The sequence below is a fragment of the Pygoscelis adeliae genome, unplaced genomic scaffold (genome assembly GCF_000699105.1).
Source record: "Pygoscelis adeliae isolate BGI_AS28 unplaced genomic scaffold, ASM69910v1 Scaffold13, whole genome shotgun sequence".
Classification (NCBI taxonomy): Eukaryota; Metazoa; Chordata; class Aves; order Sphenisciformes; family Spheniscidae; genus Pygoscelis; species Pygoscelis adeliae.
Genome location: NW_008824499.1, coordinates 1,801,267 through 1,819,150, shown reverse-complemented (window position 1 = coordinate 1,819,150; position 17,884 = coordinate 1,801,267). Strand labels below are relative to the sequence as shown.

The 17,884-nt window shown below is 39.1% G+C and overlaps 1 protein-coding gene across 1 annotated transcript in view; it reads left to right on the top strand.

Annotated features, from left to right (window-relative positions):
• The window catches only part of MAP2K5 (mitogen-activated protein kinase kinase 5), a 133,675-nt gene that overhangs the window by 28,583 nt on the left and 87,208 nt on the right, over positions 1-17,884 (top strand). Inside the window, exons 8-10 of the mRNA XM_009321445.1 lie at positions 9,637-9,676; positions 15,774-15,842; positions 15,936-16,017. Coding sequence (XP_009319720.1) covers positions 9,637-9,676; positions 15,774-15,842; positions 15,936-16,017 — 191 coding nt within the window. The remainder of the gene's footprint in view (positions 1-9,636; positions 9,677-15,773; positions 15,843-15,935; positions 16,018-17,884) is intronic.

Genomic DNA, 17,884 nt, shown 5'->3' with positions numbered 1-17,884 from the left:
AGGTTTAAAAAAAAAAAAAAAAAAAAAAAGTACAGGCAGGTTCAATGTTTTGTTTGGTGTTAAAACAAATCTGTGGCCATGTGAAGTCTGAAAATCTTATCTCCCTGCATTCTTGTGTTGCAATTGTGGAGGCATTTTCCTTTATTTCCTTTCCCAGACTACATTCATTTTCTGTTTCTCTTGTTTTGTTTTATTTTTAGGCACACTGAAAAGCATTGGAACAATAATAGCTGGACTAAGTTAGAAATACCCCACCAAATTTCTGCATATTATCATTGCAGTTTAAACAAGACTGACCAGTGATTGCTGTTCACTCGTTTCTTTTGACCCCGGCTATCACTTGCCTGCCTCATATGAAGATAAAGTACCTCCTTCAAGTCTGACAAAAACCATTCCTGTGCAGAATGGTAGCTGCAGTGAAAGTAAATAAATGAATGGACAGCAATCACAGCATAGTTGATGAAACTGTTCAATTAAAGCACAGGCATTTACATGGTGTAATTTCCCTAAATTGCCAATGAGCCCCTTTAGACACAACCAGTGTTCAAATTGATTTCAGCATTGATTTTGGCTGAAGCTGATAAATTTCTGCTTGTTAGTTAAAGTAATTTTGCAGAAGACTTTGTACTGCAGTATTGAAGTGTTCATTTAGCTGATGGTTAAAAGAGGAGTTATTTACAGAGGGTTCTACTGTTGTTCTGAGATGGGACAATTCCCCGGTCATCTTTTTACTTTTAATTTTTAAGCTTCAGTATACAATCAATAGGTTATTGAAACTGATTAAAATGTATCCAGCCAGCTGCCTATGGCTGTTTAATTAGAAACTGGATGATTCTTAAATTAAAATTGTTTTGTTTGCCTTGTATGCCCATGGCTTGGAAGATTAAGGGAATAGTAATCCTGGAAACTTGGGTTTGTTCTCGTTACCAGTGCGTGAGGTGGTGTGTGGGCATAGTGCAGCTTGCTTTGCAGCTTGCCCCAGTGTGGGTGATATCTTCTGTTTCTTGGTTACAAATAACACAGAATTGGTGGAATTTGCCAGAGCCAAGCTATGCCAAGCTTATAGGCACTGACTGTTCCCTAATATAGAATACTCTTTAAAATAATGCTTTTGCTTATAGCAGTGAATGTGAGATGATAAGGGGCAGAAGAACATGTATTTATGTAGGAATCCTTTTTTGCCATTATGCTGCCAGTGTTGTGTTTCAGACTCTCTCCTTAATCTCTGTTTGATGTCTCTGTGAAGAACAGTGGGTGTAACAACACCGGTGAGGTTGATGTTGATTTTTCAATTTCTTTTCACTCCAGATTCTTTGAAAATGCTTACTCAAAATGCTAAAAATTAACTGCTCAGATATCCACTGAATCATCATAAGGATTAGCCAGCCATACCCAGCTCCGATGTATAACCACCTTCCCTGTACGGCACCACAGCTGTTTTAATGATGATGGCAAGGAGCGATACAAGAGGAGCGATACAATGCAAAAATTGTTCCTGGCATGTTGCTCATCACGATGGTATCTCAGTGCAATCCAGTAGTGAATGGAGCAGTGTAACTAACCTCACGGTGTTTATGCTCTCAACCTGCTCCTGGGGAAGAGCCAGCTTTCTACTTGAAACCAAACCATGATGAGAAGAAAACGCTCTTTCAGCTATTACAGTGGATACCTAGAAAACTCTTGCTTCTTGGTACATTTCTGTTTTCTATTACTGGTCATTACTGAACAACTCTGGCTTGTTTTTTTTTCCTGAATAGTTGTTATGCTGTGAGAGTGTCATGAACACATCTCTCCTGAACAAATGGTTTGATGAAGCAGAAAATCCAGCTTTAGGTCTCCTTGTGGAGGGATGTAAGCATCTAAACTGCCATCACCATAGGATGTGACGTAGTTTTTGGCGCTCTCTGTTGCTTCGCATTTCTTCCAAAAATTGTGATGGGTTTACTTGGCAGGCTTTACGCTGTGTCAGATAACGCCTGTCCATGTCAGTCTAAGCTTATGACTGCTCTGCTGTCTTTTGTTCTTTCAGCTAGTTTGAAGCCAGCAGCTGAAATACATTACTGTGCCTGCATCTGATCTGGGTTGGTCCTGTGGTAGCGAGTGACCTGGTATTGGTGATGGTGGCACCACAGCCTCCTCAAGCAGTGCCAAGGCTACGCCGTCTCAGTCTTTAGTCCTTTCTGTCGGTTCAGGTCTCTCTAAGGAATGGGGGCTGAATTGCAATGGGATGGGTACAAGGAGAAAGACTTGTAATCCAGTTTTCAAAGGTTGACCCTGAATGTTTGGCTGCAGTGGAGAAGGAAGACTAATATAAGTGGTAACAGATGGAAATAGTAGTAGGTTACAGCGTAAAAGAGGTGAGGGATTCATTCTGCTGTGCTTAGGCTGGGATGCCAAAACTGCCTCTTTCCCACAGAGATGGGTTAAGGGAGACATTTTGCTATTCTGCATTTTCTTTATGCAGCTTCTAGTGCCAATTTTGTTCTTTTGAAAAGTTTAAAATTTAGATACAAGTATTTTTTGTTTGTTTTCTAGCTTAACAACAAATCATTTTGCAATCAGTACTCAAGCATCTGTAATGGGATTTTAGATAGAGGGGAGGTTGGCGTAGATTGCTGTTTGAACTAGCACAGTCCCCATAAAAGCTCCTTTTTACAACTGCTGTGCACTTTGGATTTCCTGTTTTAACAGCCAGAGAGTCAGGCTAATGTGTTAGTCTATTGCAGAAGGCAACAACTGTCAAAGTGTTTATTTCCTAGAAACAATTTGAATCTGTTTCTTTAGATGGTCATCTGAGTACGTGACAATTCTATCATTAGACTGCCAGAGTCTGACCAAGAGCGCAACAGACAGTGGCAGTACTAGGAAAAAAGAGGCGGGGGGGGGGAAATTAACAGTAAACCAAATCTGTGGGTGATACAGCATATAGTTTGCAGCTGGTGACTGGCATGTCATTCTGCAATGCATAACACTTAGAGAATTGTGTTCATCTTGCGCGACACGGACACAGTCATTTTGCTCTAGGTTATTTCTCATAGGGCAGGAAAATGTTCAGTTTGACTTCATTCAGTGCCCTTACATCTGAAGGTGCTGCTTACTACAACCATAGCTTTTTGTGTTAACTTTTTAACTCAAATAAGAAACCTAGGGCTTCTATACGTATGTTCATTTCTGCTAGGAAATACCCTGCTTCAGTCTCAGAGACCTTTTGTGCGTGTTATTGTGTGCGTCGAGTGAGGAGGATGTCTGGAGGACTTCCTCTGCAGTTCATCAGTGCAGTGCTATGGGTGACCTGATACGGATATGGGGAAACGGGACAGTATTTGCGATTCTTGTCGAGTGAAGTGATGTCTTGATGTTTTTAACAAAGGTGTGTAATGAATACATACCAAGGTGTGAAGCAGAAGGAAACATGTCTGGGAGAAAGGACCTGAAGTATTTACTTTTATTTTTACTTCGTGGCCTCAAGTTGCCACCTTGAGAAGTTCAGATTGGACATGAGGAGAAACCTCTTCACAAGTAGGATGGTGCAGCACTGTAGCAGGGCGTGAGAGAGGCAGGGGATCTCTGTCCTTGGGGCTTTCAGCACAGAGCTGGACAAAGCTATGGCTGAACTCATCCATTGATACAGTCCCACTTCAAGAGGGAGGTTGGATTAGATGGTGTGCAGAGGTCCCTTTCATCTACTAAAAGCATCGTTTAGCAGAATGACAAACCCACACTTGTGAGCCAGCAGAACTACAGCAGATCTGAGTTTGTGGCATTAGCTGTAAGTGTCTCTGGTACCTCGACCAGAGGGGAGCATTGCATCCCCTGCGTCCTGCAGCCACATCACTAATGTAACGGTACTGTCAGTATATCATTTTGTCATATTTGCTGATGTTAGTTGTATTTCTAGAAAGGGAAGGGACTGACTCATTGGCATAGCAGACAGGTCATGGCTTTCCCTTGAATCATTTGGTCTTGCCAAGGAATATCTTATTGATTAGAAATTGTTTCCGTGGCTATTGGGGGGAAAAACAGAAAAATATATTCTGGTGGCCAAAGTGAACGGATGGGAAGCAGGATCTTCTGCATGGTAGGCTGCTGCAGGCTTCTTCAGTGCTTTTTTGCATGAGCAGCGTGATATAATAATTTTAACGAATTTTTGCTTTTAGGATGAGACTGCATTTATTTTGAGTTTTCAGATACCAGTAAACTTAGTTTGTAGTAAAAAGTTATTGTACATGTCAGGAAAAGCTGTTTGAGAAAGCTCAGGGATCTCTGCATACTCAGTCTATGCTTCTGATGTGACCATCCTTAAGTATGTGGGCAAGTGATTTACAATTAAAAATCAGAAAACAAATCAAAAATTGCTGTTTCTCTTGATTGCCTGCATGTTGAAACCTGAAGTTAATTCTTTGCTTGCCCTGGAAGAAATCATACCACAATCACAGCACGTAATGCAGCTCCCCACTGTGCTTTTAGGTAAAATTTCTCACAGGGAGAATATAAAATTGTTAGTCTTAACAAGTTGAAAGAGGGAGAAATTTTTTGTTTGACATCTAAGCTATTTATTAAGAAGCTTGTGCATGTTCTGTTTGGTTGGTTTTGTTTGTTTTACTTTTGAACTAAGTGAGTAGAAACTATATTCTGTATATGAAATTTTTAGCATTAAATATTAGGATGGGCTATGGTTTATTCTGTAAATATGTTTGAGCCAAAACATCTTACGTTTCTCCTCTGGTTTTCTTTGCAGTAGACCTCAGGAAGAACAAAGCAAGCGATGTGAATACCTTTTTTTTTTTTTTTTTTCCTTTTTAAAACAGAAACCAGCTGCTTCTGACACTTTCATTTTTTGATTTGCTTTCCTGTAGAAACACTTCTTATATATGAGGGGAGAGATTCCAAGGAGTTGGCAGTTCCCCCAAAGCCCTATTCGAGTTTTCCATGATATTGATTTTTATTTTCTGGAACACAAGGGATGCACACACCGTACTCCGCAGTCCATCAGAAGTTTTTCCGGCTTAGCTGGAGGGCTTTGTTCAGGCAGAGTGCACGCTTGCTTACACAGTCTTTCTTATTCCCCAGAATAACCCAGCTTTTGCCACGGAGCTGGGCAAGCTGCCTTTGCAGTGCTCCCTGAGGGGCACTCTTGATTTTCAGAGTAGAGGAGACAAAGTTATGCTAAAGGACTTGGCTCACATGGGTCCCTTCAGGGCTTTAAATGTCTAGGGATATGGTTAATAGTCAAGGTTAATAAAATATTTGACACGACTGTGCCAGTCTTGCTTAGAAGCTGTTCATTGTAATGGATGTAGGGGGCTCAGAATAATGAATTCTACTGGGAATGTGAAGGGAAAGATTTAAATTTCTTTTCCCCAGTGGGAATGTTTCAGAACGCGCAGTGACTGAAGTCTGCCTGTCCTTTTCTTACACAACGTGCGGCAGCTTTAAGCCAACCCCTCTGCATCACATGCCGTGCGTGTTCACTAGGAGAACTTCCCAAAAGGAGATGTCAGCTGCATCCTCCATCTCGCGTTAGCACAGTGTGCCAGGTCAGGGGGGAAGGCAGGCCCTCCAAAACTCACCTTCTCCCTGTCTAGCTTCCAGCTTTCTCGCTCTGTTTTTCCCCTCTTTCTCAGAGCTCGTGTTTTGCTTTCTACCGTGCTGCCTCTGTTGCTGGAATATCTTTTTTTTTTTTTTTTTTCTGAGGAGGTCTGAAAGTTGGTACTTTCTTCTCTCCACCCTCCCTGAAGATTTCTTCCTTCTTCTGTGAAATCTATAAAAATTGTCTTGAGAGAGCTATCAGTCTGAGTTATTAAAACTTAGCTTTAATTCAACAACAATCTCTTTAACTTGGTCCCTGCACCAGGTACTGCTAATATCAAGGGGTCCACTTCTTTCAACATATTGTTCATCACCTTTCTCCTCATCTGGTGATTATTAAATTGGTTACTCAATTGAGTGCGGAATTTGTCCCCTATCTGTATTAGACATAGGAACTAAAATATACTTCTGAGCATCAAGAAAGAACGGTTTGCTTGCATGAAGAATTTTCATTTTCTGGGGAAAATTAGTATGAATTATTTTCTTGTATCCCATCCGTATTCTGAGACTAAGGTGCAATTTTCAACCACTAGCCTTTACTATTCACTTTGAAGATGTCACTGGAGATCAGCTTGAGATTTCTACAACTTTTTGTAATATCTTGTCTTCTTACAGATGCACAGCAACTACTTTCAGTCAGGCTTTGGTGAATTTGAAAAGAATGCATCATCTTGTAAGATTGGTGTCCCAAAATGGATTTCTGAACTCTGCTTTTTTTCTTAATAACTTTAATCATTATCCTCAGCCTAAAAAAATGCTGTGGCTACAATAGCTAACAAATGTCTATTTTAAAATAAAATTAAAAAATCAGTTGGGTGCAGGGTGCTGGAATTACGGTTTCTTTATATGCAGAAATTGGACACCAAATGAATTAGCTGATTGCTGTTGTGTTTATTTTTCTATTCTAATAAATACTGTGTCAATATTTTTCAATATATACCTAAAGTATTTTTAGTAGTGGAGAAAGTTGTTACTAAAATGGTTATTAATCTCATAGCATTTCCAGTAGTTTGCACTTAAAATAATAAAACATCAAGTTTGTGGTAGATGCAATTCTCTAGCTAACCTGGGTGGGATCTAGATCAGGCTCTGCATAAGAATGTATTCTTAATTTGTCCCAATATCTGTTAGGAGTTTCCTCTCCAGAGAGTAAAAAGAGCAGTCCATGCCATGGCATTTGTCTTATAAATTCCCAGTTTAACTAAGAGGCAGAGGGGGAAGGGGAAATGCACATCGGAACCCGCTTCCTGCCGTTGGCAAATAGCAGCAAAACTTAAACACCAACTTTTATATTTTTAATAGTTGACACTGGCATCAAGTGTTCAAAATCACTTTTTAAACTTCTGATTGCAGAGGTTGACTCTCTGATGTAGTACTGTCTCTTCGATTTCTCCTTAACAATAAATGGTTTATAACCACCATCAGTTATAGCTTTTGCAATGGGTCAAAAGCAAACCAAAACCAAACCCCAACAAAAAGAGCAGAAAAATGAACTTCTTGTGCCAGAGCTGGTTTCTGCAATGAATGAAATTTTACAAACGTCAGAACAGTGTTTTCCGTTAATATTTTGCATTTCCATGCATTTAATTTATGATCTTTACATTTGTCTTTAAGTAGTTCAGCAGCTATTTAGCAACTGTTTTGACTCGTCTTTTAACATCCACTTGTCTTTACTGTTAGGCACTGCTCAAATGCATTCCTAGCAAGAGGAGCTGTTGTTGTAACTGTTTATTAGGCGACATCATTTGCCCACCGTCCTGGAAGATTTTTAAGTGTGTGTTCACTGAAATGTACAGCGTTGCTGAGGAACCTTTTGCGTTTTGCTACTTTGCTTCGTCTAATGATCTAGTTCTACAATGATGAGTTTTTGTTTACTTGTTTTTGGAGGTGACACTGAAATCTGTGAGAGTTGATCCTTGAGGTGAGACTTCACATTACTTACAGAGTATTAATATTAGTTTAATCTCCTCGTAGACATCCATAGACTTACTGGTGGGTGCAGTATGCACAAAAAGTATGTTTTTCTTCATGCTGTGTGCATTATTCTGTGGGATTTTTTTTTTTTAGTGCATCCTTCTGAAGTTACATAAAGGTACTAAATCTTCAGGCTTTAGCTGTGCTGACTGTAACCAAAATGATCAATTCCAACTCCCTACACACTCATTGGAACGGGTAATTACTGTAGCAACTACAGACTAATTTGAAGTGTTAGCTGTTAATTAAAACACTACAGAGGTGTACGGTTGTCTTTTGGTGTAACCATAGCTCCTATTCAAACTTCATTAATCACTTTACAGTTACTGTGTTGAGGAGGGTCAGGACAATGGAGATGCTGGATCAGCCTGGAGTAAACAAATTCCTTTCCTCCCAGGTAGCATGCCGTTTGCAAAGCCACTGGACACGCTGTACCCATGGGCACGGTGTCTCCTTTGTGATCCAATTCTCAGCGATAATTAAATGTTAAATTGGTACTGTCAGTGCTCTGTAAACCAAACCAGGTATCTGCCCTCTGCTGGAAATTTAACCCAAACTTCCACGGATGAATTAGCGTGCATCATAATTAAATAATCAAGTCTTCCCTTTTAATTCACTTGGAAACAGGAGCTCTCTCTTATGGAAAAAAGATCAGCTTTCTTGACAAGCTAATTAAGTTGCCAAACTGTCCGGCACAGTACATATTAAGCTAACAGACGTTAAGCATGCTATCTCAACCTGTTCATTTTCTTATCATTTCTGCTGATCTTAAGTCCATAATGTTTTGCCACTGTTGATTCATCCATAGTTACAGCAGAGTTCATTTACTCCGTTGGATTCATTGATTATGCATTCGGCTACCAGTCTGCCAGAGCTTCGTCTGATGACTTTGCTTTTTGCGTGTTGTACTGATATTAAATAACACGGACTTTTGGTATGCCTTTTTAAACTGTGTTTGCTCCTAAAACCTAATGCCACTTGGTTACATAAATGTTTATCCATGAGTTACTAAATTAAGGTGAATTTTTTAGAAACTTCTGAGCTATTAACAGAAATTATATAAGTGCTCAGGGTTATAAATAAGATTAAACAACGGTCTCGCCCTGTGCTATGTATGATTTTGCATCCAAAAAAAAAACCTATTAAAGCTTTTCTTCTTCAGTAATAATTGCTAGAGGTATATAGTGGTAAAATATTATAATTCTTTAAAGTTAGTGCCACATATATGACATTACTGTGCATGGTGTCATAAATCAGTATGAAACAATAAAACTAGTGAAGAGGAAAACCTGTAATGGTTTTGTTTTTATGCAAAACTACATCGGATTTTTAGTAGACATTTTTTTTTCGCCTACCTTTTTATTTTCTCACAAGTTCATGGTTAGGAATACACCAGTCATTGTTAAATAGCCAATTATAAATGTTTGTCTTCAGAAATTCAGACAAACTGCTCTCAAAATACTGTGGGGAAAATTATTTTGGGTACACGTGAGCATTAACAATAATGCTTTCTAACCTTATATGCGCATACACATGCTAATCTTAAATACAAATGCAGAAAGCTCATTTCGCAAATATTTTCTGTGGGTCCTTAGGTTATGATAAAGAATTATCATTACCTGTTTTACTTCACTTTAATTGATGTAGCTGTGTATCTCGCTGTCTTACCACTGGAAATACCCGTAGGACTGGCAAACCTGCGTGATAAACCTTGTTTTATGTGAAGATTCTGAATAATGGATACATCATAATTTTATTTCATTGAAAGAAAATGTGAAAGTGGATAAATTCATACTTACAAGTTTGTTGTTATGCTGTACAAAAGTCTTTAATGTGTAGATTTTATATAAAACATGCAGATGTAAAAACCTACTAAATGGTTTCATTGTAAGTATATTGTTTTGATCAATTGTTTTCATCAGTCTTTCTTTAGAAATGCTACATAAAATTGGTTTAACGTAAAACGTATTAGCCCCAAGTCATTTTTCTGTGAAATTAGCGTATACATGTTGCACATATGTATAGAGGTAATTTTATGTGATCTCAAGTTATTTAATTTTTTCCCTCATGCAGGGCATATCATGTCCCTAGTGGAAAAATACTAGCAGTAAAGGTAAGATATTACAGTAATTTTCTTTCTCTTTCTTTCTCTCCACTCTTTCTTGACCTTGGTTTCCTTCCCCTCCCTCTGATTGTTAGATCTCAATTTGTTTTATTGCATTGAAGTCCGCATTGTTTATGCAGGGAAAAACTCCTGTCCATAAATCTGGTGATTCCACATGAGCACAGAGTTCCCAGGATCCGGGTTTCACCCACCGGGAATCGCTTGGCACTGTGTGTAGGTACCACCGTGTCTTCCCGTGGGGTTACGTGGGTGTGTCCGAGTGCAGTTGGGGTTTGTGCCTCTCCAGCGACCGGCAGAGATGCCGCTCCACCGTCCTGAACCCCAGTGTTACAGGAGTGGGGATGGAAAGGTCGCGGGATGTCAGCCTGTACCTTTCCCTGCTAATGCCAAGCTGTCCCCAAGGGCGTATTCTTTCAGTGGTCTCTGCAACCTCATTTTTAAATAAAGAGAATTTCCCTGTTTGGGATAATACTCTGTTTTCCTAGCACATTTTGTGGTTTTAACAGGTTTGTTTATTTTAATGTTCTGCCCCCCACCCCCGATCACTTTGTTTTGTTTTTTTATCCAACTGATTTGGCTTTTTTTTTTCTTGTTAGCATTCTTTGCAGTGAAGCTATATACTGTAGTGTTATGTGGTCAGATAAATACCAGTCTTTGAAATTCAGTTAAAACTGTGGTAAACTAATAGTGCAACTCAGACAACAGTATACCAACCCATGTATGTAACTTGTTAAATTAAATTTTTAAATTAAATTATTAATACAGTTAATCTATACAAAAACACTGAAATAAGTCCTTTTTGAATATATCAAACAATTTTTTTTAATTTGGCAATTTTGTTAAAACTCAAAGCAGTAGAGACTTTTGGAAAACAAATTAATGGTTGCATTCATACAATTCTAATTAATAGTTTGGGATTGAAAAAGTATATTTTTAAAGAAATAATTTCTGGAGCTATTACTTAGAAAACTGTAAAATGGGCCTTTTGTCTCTTTTTTTTTTTTTCTGTCTTTAATCATTAAATTCTGGTGTAACTGAGTTAAACTGAAAGAATGGGAAAGGAAGGCAAGAGGAGGAGCGATGGGAGCTGGTTGCTGCAAGCAGAATTGGTGTTAAATGGAATTTAAAGATGTAAGATTTATACTAAGACTTCAAATGAAGCCTTTATATCTGCCAGGCAATATTTACATATATGGGTAACTTTGAGATTTGGGCTCAGATTGTCTTGTGGTTCCAGTCAGATATAATTTACTAAAAGAAGATTCTGCCCATGTTTCGGCTTTCCTGAGGATCACATAAACCCCTTCACCCCACTAGGAGAAATGCTTTTGACTTTCCAATGAATTGAAGAAAAGCAAATGCTTACTACTGGATTTGACATCATTCTATATGTGTGGAAAATATGGAAATTGAAATAACATCCAAATAACTTCTAATTATATGGAATACAAGTATCTCTTGAAGTTTTTGAAAAAGTCCTTTCAAGCGGTATCCGTCACTCCTAAACCTGTCATGAGCAGTTAGAGTAAGACAGGAATTCTCTGAGTTGCAATAGGCACAAAAGCACAGAAAATCTAATAATAAAAAATATTTTTTGTTACAGCTTTCAATGTGGAACTAAAAAAGCTCTTCCCCTAAATGCTGGGGTTGTGAAAGGATGCTGCTTTTCCCTGGTCCCGACTGCATTGCTTCCTCAAATAATCTTTTTCAAGCTCTGCAGAGAGCATCTTCTGTGCCAGCTCTGCTCAGCGCTGGCATTGCTGCTCTCCAGCCTGCCCCGTGCTGCTGTGGGTGCCCTCCGAAGCTGCCTGGAGAGGAGGTGGAGCAAGAGAAAAATCACACAGGCAGGAGGGGAAATGAGTTCACCCTTTGCAAGGTTAATTGAAATCACCTCCCTGTGGCAAAAATCCTTCTCCCCCAGCAATTCCACCTCCGTGTTTCCCTTAGAGTCCAAGGGTTTGGTTAGTCCTGGTGGATAATTAGCATCCTGACGATTTGGGAAATGGGGCTCTCTTGTAGATACTACTCATGGTGGTCCTGTCACTCTCAATTATATTTTTTAGTGTGACTTCAGTAGAAATATTGCATCAACATGTGTGTATCATCATAGTTTAAAACAACATGTTCACAAACTGGAGGTCAGGAGACCTGCCATGATAGTGATTGTGCTGGCTTGCTCTATTAAGAAAATTACTTGACACATCTATGGCTCAGCATACCCAGCAATAAAAAGAGGATGGTAATGCCAGCATCTTGACACGGTCATCACAAGGATCAAGTGTTTTGGCAGAGGATTGCCACGCTAAAAGGGACATCGCTGGATGGATCTGTGAAAGCGGAGTTCTGCATTTTGGGGGCTTTTTTGACGATAATATACAGATTTGATAGGACAAGGTAACATTCTGAAAACCTGTTGATTAAAATGCTTTCAGCTGGCAGTTAATCTTGCAAATATATTGAACAGGAGAACAAACCAATGCTAATACCTGTATTGTAGACCAAAGCTGTCTATGTCATTACATATTTTATGTAAACTTTACAGCTAGATAATGTGCAGAGGATTCACCAGACTTTTCTAAGGTAACTTTTTTCTAATTAGAGGGAAAAATCGAAATGAAAAATTTGAGTGTACGCTGGCTTATTGCCATTCTTCAACTGCTTTTAGCTTCTCCTGCTCTTAAGCTAGCATTTAAATGGACCATTTGATTAATCATTTGTATACTGACTATAATACTCCCAAATTTCCTTTGAGTTGTACATACTGTAAAAGACAATTATGTCGCCACAGATTAAATAAGTGAATTAAAACAGAATAGCAGCTTAATTTGACCTGTGATTTTGCTCTCGTTCCCTTTAGTGGAACGTATGCCACTCCAGCAAATAGATGAAGTCATCCATGACAGCTTGTGATGAATTGCCGTATTTATACTGTATATTTTAATAGCCTCACACTAATTTAAATTGAGCACAGAGTAAATTATAATTCAGTCACTTGACTGCTTGTATTTAACTTGACAACTCATCCTTATTTGTCCTGGAGGTGTAGTGGAGAGCAGAGGAAATATGCTCAGGTATTCCTCTTTTTAAAATTAACCCTTTCCACTTGAAACGTTAGGTATGTTCACGTACGTTATAAGTGTACTAAGTGATTCCAAGATTGCTGTATTTTAGGCAGGAACTTGATAAGGAAGATGTGCAGGAGTGCTAGGAGTCCCTTGCTGAATCCCAGAGGACTGCCACATCACTTAAATTAAAAAAAAAAACCAAACCCCACCAAGCTCCCCTTGTCTAGTATCCTCCTCCAGCTCTACCTGTGAGGCACCATTTCAACTAGTTTTGAAATCAGGGCAGGCACTGGAGGCTCTCGGCTGCCAGCCCCCCTTCCCCAGCCAGCCCAGGTTACCCTTGGCCCCATCTCTAGATCAGTCCTGTTCATCCGCATCCCCGAGGCTCGGTTGCCCCTTGGCAGACGCGGGTGGCTTGGGGACCACTGAGTGGCGGCAACCTGCCGAGCTCGTCTGTTCCTCAGACTCTCGTTGGTAGTTTCTGGTGCAAACTTGTTAAGAAACTCTGCTCCCGCATGGGTTGAACAGTGCGGTGTCAACTCACAGCACTTTATTCTATGCCTGGTTAATTCAGTTTCACTTTTCTGCTCTCAATAATTCTGTTAAAATCAGTGATTTTTTTTTTTGCTACAAAGTTCTTTCCAAAGGTGCCATTTTGGAAAAGTTTATTGTCTAATGTTACATCTCGTTTGCTTACCTGTGTTACAGCTGTGGAAGTTGCAGCCAAACCCTTATTCACAGCTTTGTCCTTGGTAGCAATGGGTTTGAGGAGGGGTTGTTTTATTTTTCTTGCTTTAACACTGTTCCAGCCCATGCTTAACACTGTCAGCTGACATATTCTTAAAAGTTGTTTCGCCCATACAAACTTCACTTTCTAAATATGCTTGGAAATTTTATACAAAAAGAGTATGACCACGGAGATTACATGTGCAGATTAAGACAGTGCTGTATAGGTGTGGTTTTTTCTCTTTCTGCCCCCATTTCAGCGCTGTAAATAACATAAGGTTACTCCAACCTTGACATCAGATGGGTGTCTCTCCTGTGTTTTAAGTCACACAAGCCCACGCGTGTTTAGATGGAAGAAAACACTTCTGTACAATAGTTATGCAGAGAAAGTGAGACAACGGTCTCCTAATTTATTTTGTGGTGATACGTGCTTGCCATACCGTTGCAGTACATTTCTGTACGTGCCCTACCCTATAGTATCCTGAACACTTGTAGAGAGGGTAGCTCTGCTTTTCCAGGTTATCCTCACTATTAGAATGCAGGGTCTGTATGTAATTATAGTTAATGCAAATCAGCCAGAGACCTTTCTTCATGCCAGGTCTTGGTTGATTGGATGTCAGTGATGTATTTGACGCTGATCATGCTAACTAGTCACTGTTCAGGTCGGTGAAGCCTTCACAGTGAACGAGGCAGGGAAATTTCTCCCTGTGAGTAGAATTTAGTGAGATAAAATTTTAATTTTATACTGTTGACAGGATTAAATTCTGTTAATATTCAATGGGTAAAACTGGTGGTATTCCAGCAAATTATTTTAAGTTTTTCACGCTGGAAAAATGTAAGTGAATATTGTTGGCAAATGATTATTGATCTAGACAAGTGTGTTAAACGTTTCTTGGCAGCCCTTGTATTACACTTACAATTTAGTTCAGTGACAGCTTTTATAAATAACCCTAAAGCAAACTCTTGATAGAAACAGGTTATCGTTTTTTCTTTTAGACAGATTTTGATACTGTAAAATGTGTGTGTTTGGAAATGTTCTCTCTGTATTTTGTTTCGTCAGCAGTATATGCAGCCTATAATATCTATTCTGCTAATTCTGCAAATTGACTAGATTTTGTTTCCCTTTAGCTTAAAGTATTAAACTGTGAAATATTGTGTGGTGGCAGACTGAGCCTGGCTAAATGCATTTGGAGTCCATTTTGGTTTATATAGTAGTACTTAATAATTGAGTGTGCAAGTCTTCAAATAACCACGGCAAAGAATTGTTTCTTAAGGTTGACTTTCAATGCTGGTTCTGTCGGAACCAGCATCCTTATTAAGAGGGTCTGTCTTGAAAATCCTGAAAACTTGTAACTCCAGACAGTGCACCCCACCTTCACTGCAGCACTTGGTACTTTAGTCCTGGTTAGCACCCTGGCTCAAAATGATGAAAAACGAGGGCATGGATGAAGGAAGCAGCAGATAAGCATGACGGTGAGCGGCTGGTTTGACCTGCTGAGCGCTCAAAGTCAGGTTGTTTGTAGTTGTTTTGAAGAATCCTTTGGTGATGCTTACCTAAGCATCTGTACCATCTGCTATCACCTGCATTTTTTCTGTATATTTAAGAGTTCTCCATGTTTCATACAACGTTAGGAATTTATATGAAAAAGGGGGTACATATTAAAGAAACTGAAACTGTAAGCGTGGTGGTAAGAGACACTCCTTTAGAGCACCCCTGAGACATTCAGAGATACTGTCAATACTACAGTGCTTATTTAGCCCTTAGAGTTAACATCGGCACATTCAGCAAGGCCTGCCAGGGTCACAGCCTTCTGGGCGTTTAAACAAGACGTCTTTGCAGCGAGAGGAATCGGTGCTGGGCAGATGAGGAGGAGACTGTACCGAGCAGGAGCTGGGAGGTGATCGCGCTTTGGGTGGATAAGCAGCAACTCTGAGTTTACCCACCTGCAGATCTACCACGCCTGCTCTTTACATTATGTGTGGAGCTTGTGTTCAAGTTCTAACTCGTCTCTTGGTCAAATGGTTAAACTACAAACCTTATGACATTTCATGGGTAAAATAGGCTGCATAACTTAGTTTACTTGTAACTGACTTTTTAGAGTAAATAAGTCTGTCCCTTTACTTCCATTTCCTTCCTTTGCTCATCGCTCTGTTAAAATATTCTTCCCACCTATTCCTGTCTTTCCTTTTCTCACTTAAGGATAATCAATATATGGACCTTCAGTTTTTTATGTTGAATCATTCACTTACTTTTTACATCAACTCTGATCTTGTGTCCTTTTTTTGTATTTTAGGTCATACCCTTAGATATAACACTGGAACTCCAGAAGCAGATAATGTCGGAGTTAGAAATTCTTTATAAGGTATATAGTTTTTTCTCATTTTCATTATTCTTGGTTATAATCTTCTTACAGCAAATTTTAAAACAGGCTTCTCTTTTTCCTTTCTTTTTCCAGTGTGACTCATCATATATCATAGGATTTTATGGTGCTTTTTTTGTAGAAAACAGAATTTCATTGTGTACAGAGTTCATGGATGGTGAGTTGTATATCTAGTGTGCTTTTGATTGCTAAGTATGTAAATGGGAAAATCATATAAAGATGTGCTTTTCCAGAATGGAGCGAAATGCAGTAATATGACTTGAAAATGTAAAGTATTAATAACTTCACAAGTAGTTTTTAAAAAAAACAGGTTAGTATTGTGACTGTGTTATATTCTTCATGGTACGCTGTATTTTCCCTGAGTGTAACTTCGTTTACTTTTATTGAAAATGTAAATAGAACAGAAATAAATGCTAGCTTAATTTGTGGTTTGATATTTGAGTCTTCCATACAATCTGTCCTCACTGACAAAACAGCTGTTCCTCACTTCTACTGTTTTGATAGCCAAAACAGATTTTCTTTTAAAGAAATCTATTAACCCAATGTCCTATGTGTTTTCAGTGGAAATCGTCTCTTAATTGCAAGACACGGAATTATTTTCTAACACAGCTGTTTAGCAGTGCTGCGCTGAGCTTCTTTTTGAGTGTACTCTTGTTTCTCCCAGTGTGAATCTTCAGACCAACAGTATCCCCTTCCCCACAATCTGATGCTACTGTCATTATGGAGATGTATTAGTACTTTGCTTTGAAATCTTGTGCTGTGTGGTATTCTTGGAGAAAAGGCAGGAAAAGTATGCTGATTACAGCAATTTATAATCATTGCTGCCCTCTGTGTATCAATTCTGAGAGCGTGTCTCATGACAGATGCAGTCTCCTTGTGTCTCATGCGCAAGAACCCCCTTCACAGCATTCAACTCTTAACACCACGTTGTTGTTACAAGCAATAGTCTATTACTCTCTCCAGGATTTTCTTATGAGCCAGCATTTTATGCCCTATCCAGGTTTTTCACGAAGGTTCAGTTAAGCTAGATGTAAAGAAGTAAGGATCTCGCAAACAATTTGCTATGGAGGGAAGGCTTTCTGGCAGGAAAAATTTCCAAAGCCAAATGTGTACCATTAAGCATACTTGAGTAGCTTCTTTCTTTCTGATGGGGACTATGGATAAAGCTCTTTAGGGTTTTATGGTGCATTTTGTTTTCTCCCAGTTAAAATGGTCTGTTATTACTGTTATTTCTCTCTTCTTACACTTACTACCTCTGTCCCAGTGATCACTGTGCCCCATTTCCAAGTATGAGTATTCTCTCACATTTTCTGTATTTGATGAAAAAGTGTATTTATTCACCAAAGCCTACAAGTTAAATTCTTTGCTGTTCTCATGCTGTCTGACTATTAGCCATTCCTCTGTTCTGTCCTTGCAATTGCACTCAGACTTGCAAGCCTGTGTTAAGCGGTAGTCACATGCAATAAGGAAGCATCTGCTCATGCCAAAACATGCATCTGCCTAGTATGCTCCTACTAATTCAGAGATTTTTAAAAATGACAGACATAAATGCTTGCAGTTCCGAGTTCTTGTTTGAAAATATTTAAGCCTTTAGGGTATGCATCCCTCATGATGTTGCACAACGGTGGTGTTTACTGACCATGCACAAATTACTTGGAATTATACTGGAGATGACCTCTGGTCTGCCTCATGTTGTGCGCTCCTTCTGGCAGAAAGCAACAGCAATCATTTAAAGGAAGAATAAAATGCAAATAAAGGGACACTGCCATTTTTTTTTTTCCCCCCAGACCTTTAATTTTGATGCGTAAGGATGCAGGTGAATATAAGAAAAAATACTTTCTCACCCTGCAGATTAACAGCTTTAACCTTGACAAATTTTTAGCCCTTTTGACTGTCTTAGGCCAGTTTGTAGTATTTCCTGAATCCATATCCCATGACTCTGTTTGTTCGCCCAGTTGTATCCTGTACCATGTTACAAAACATAGCTATTTCCTTTTTGAATTACCTAGATACAGATGGATCTG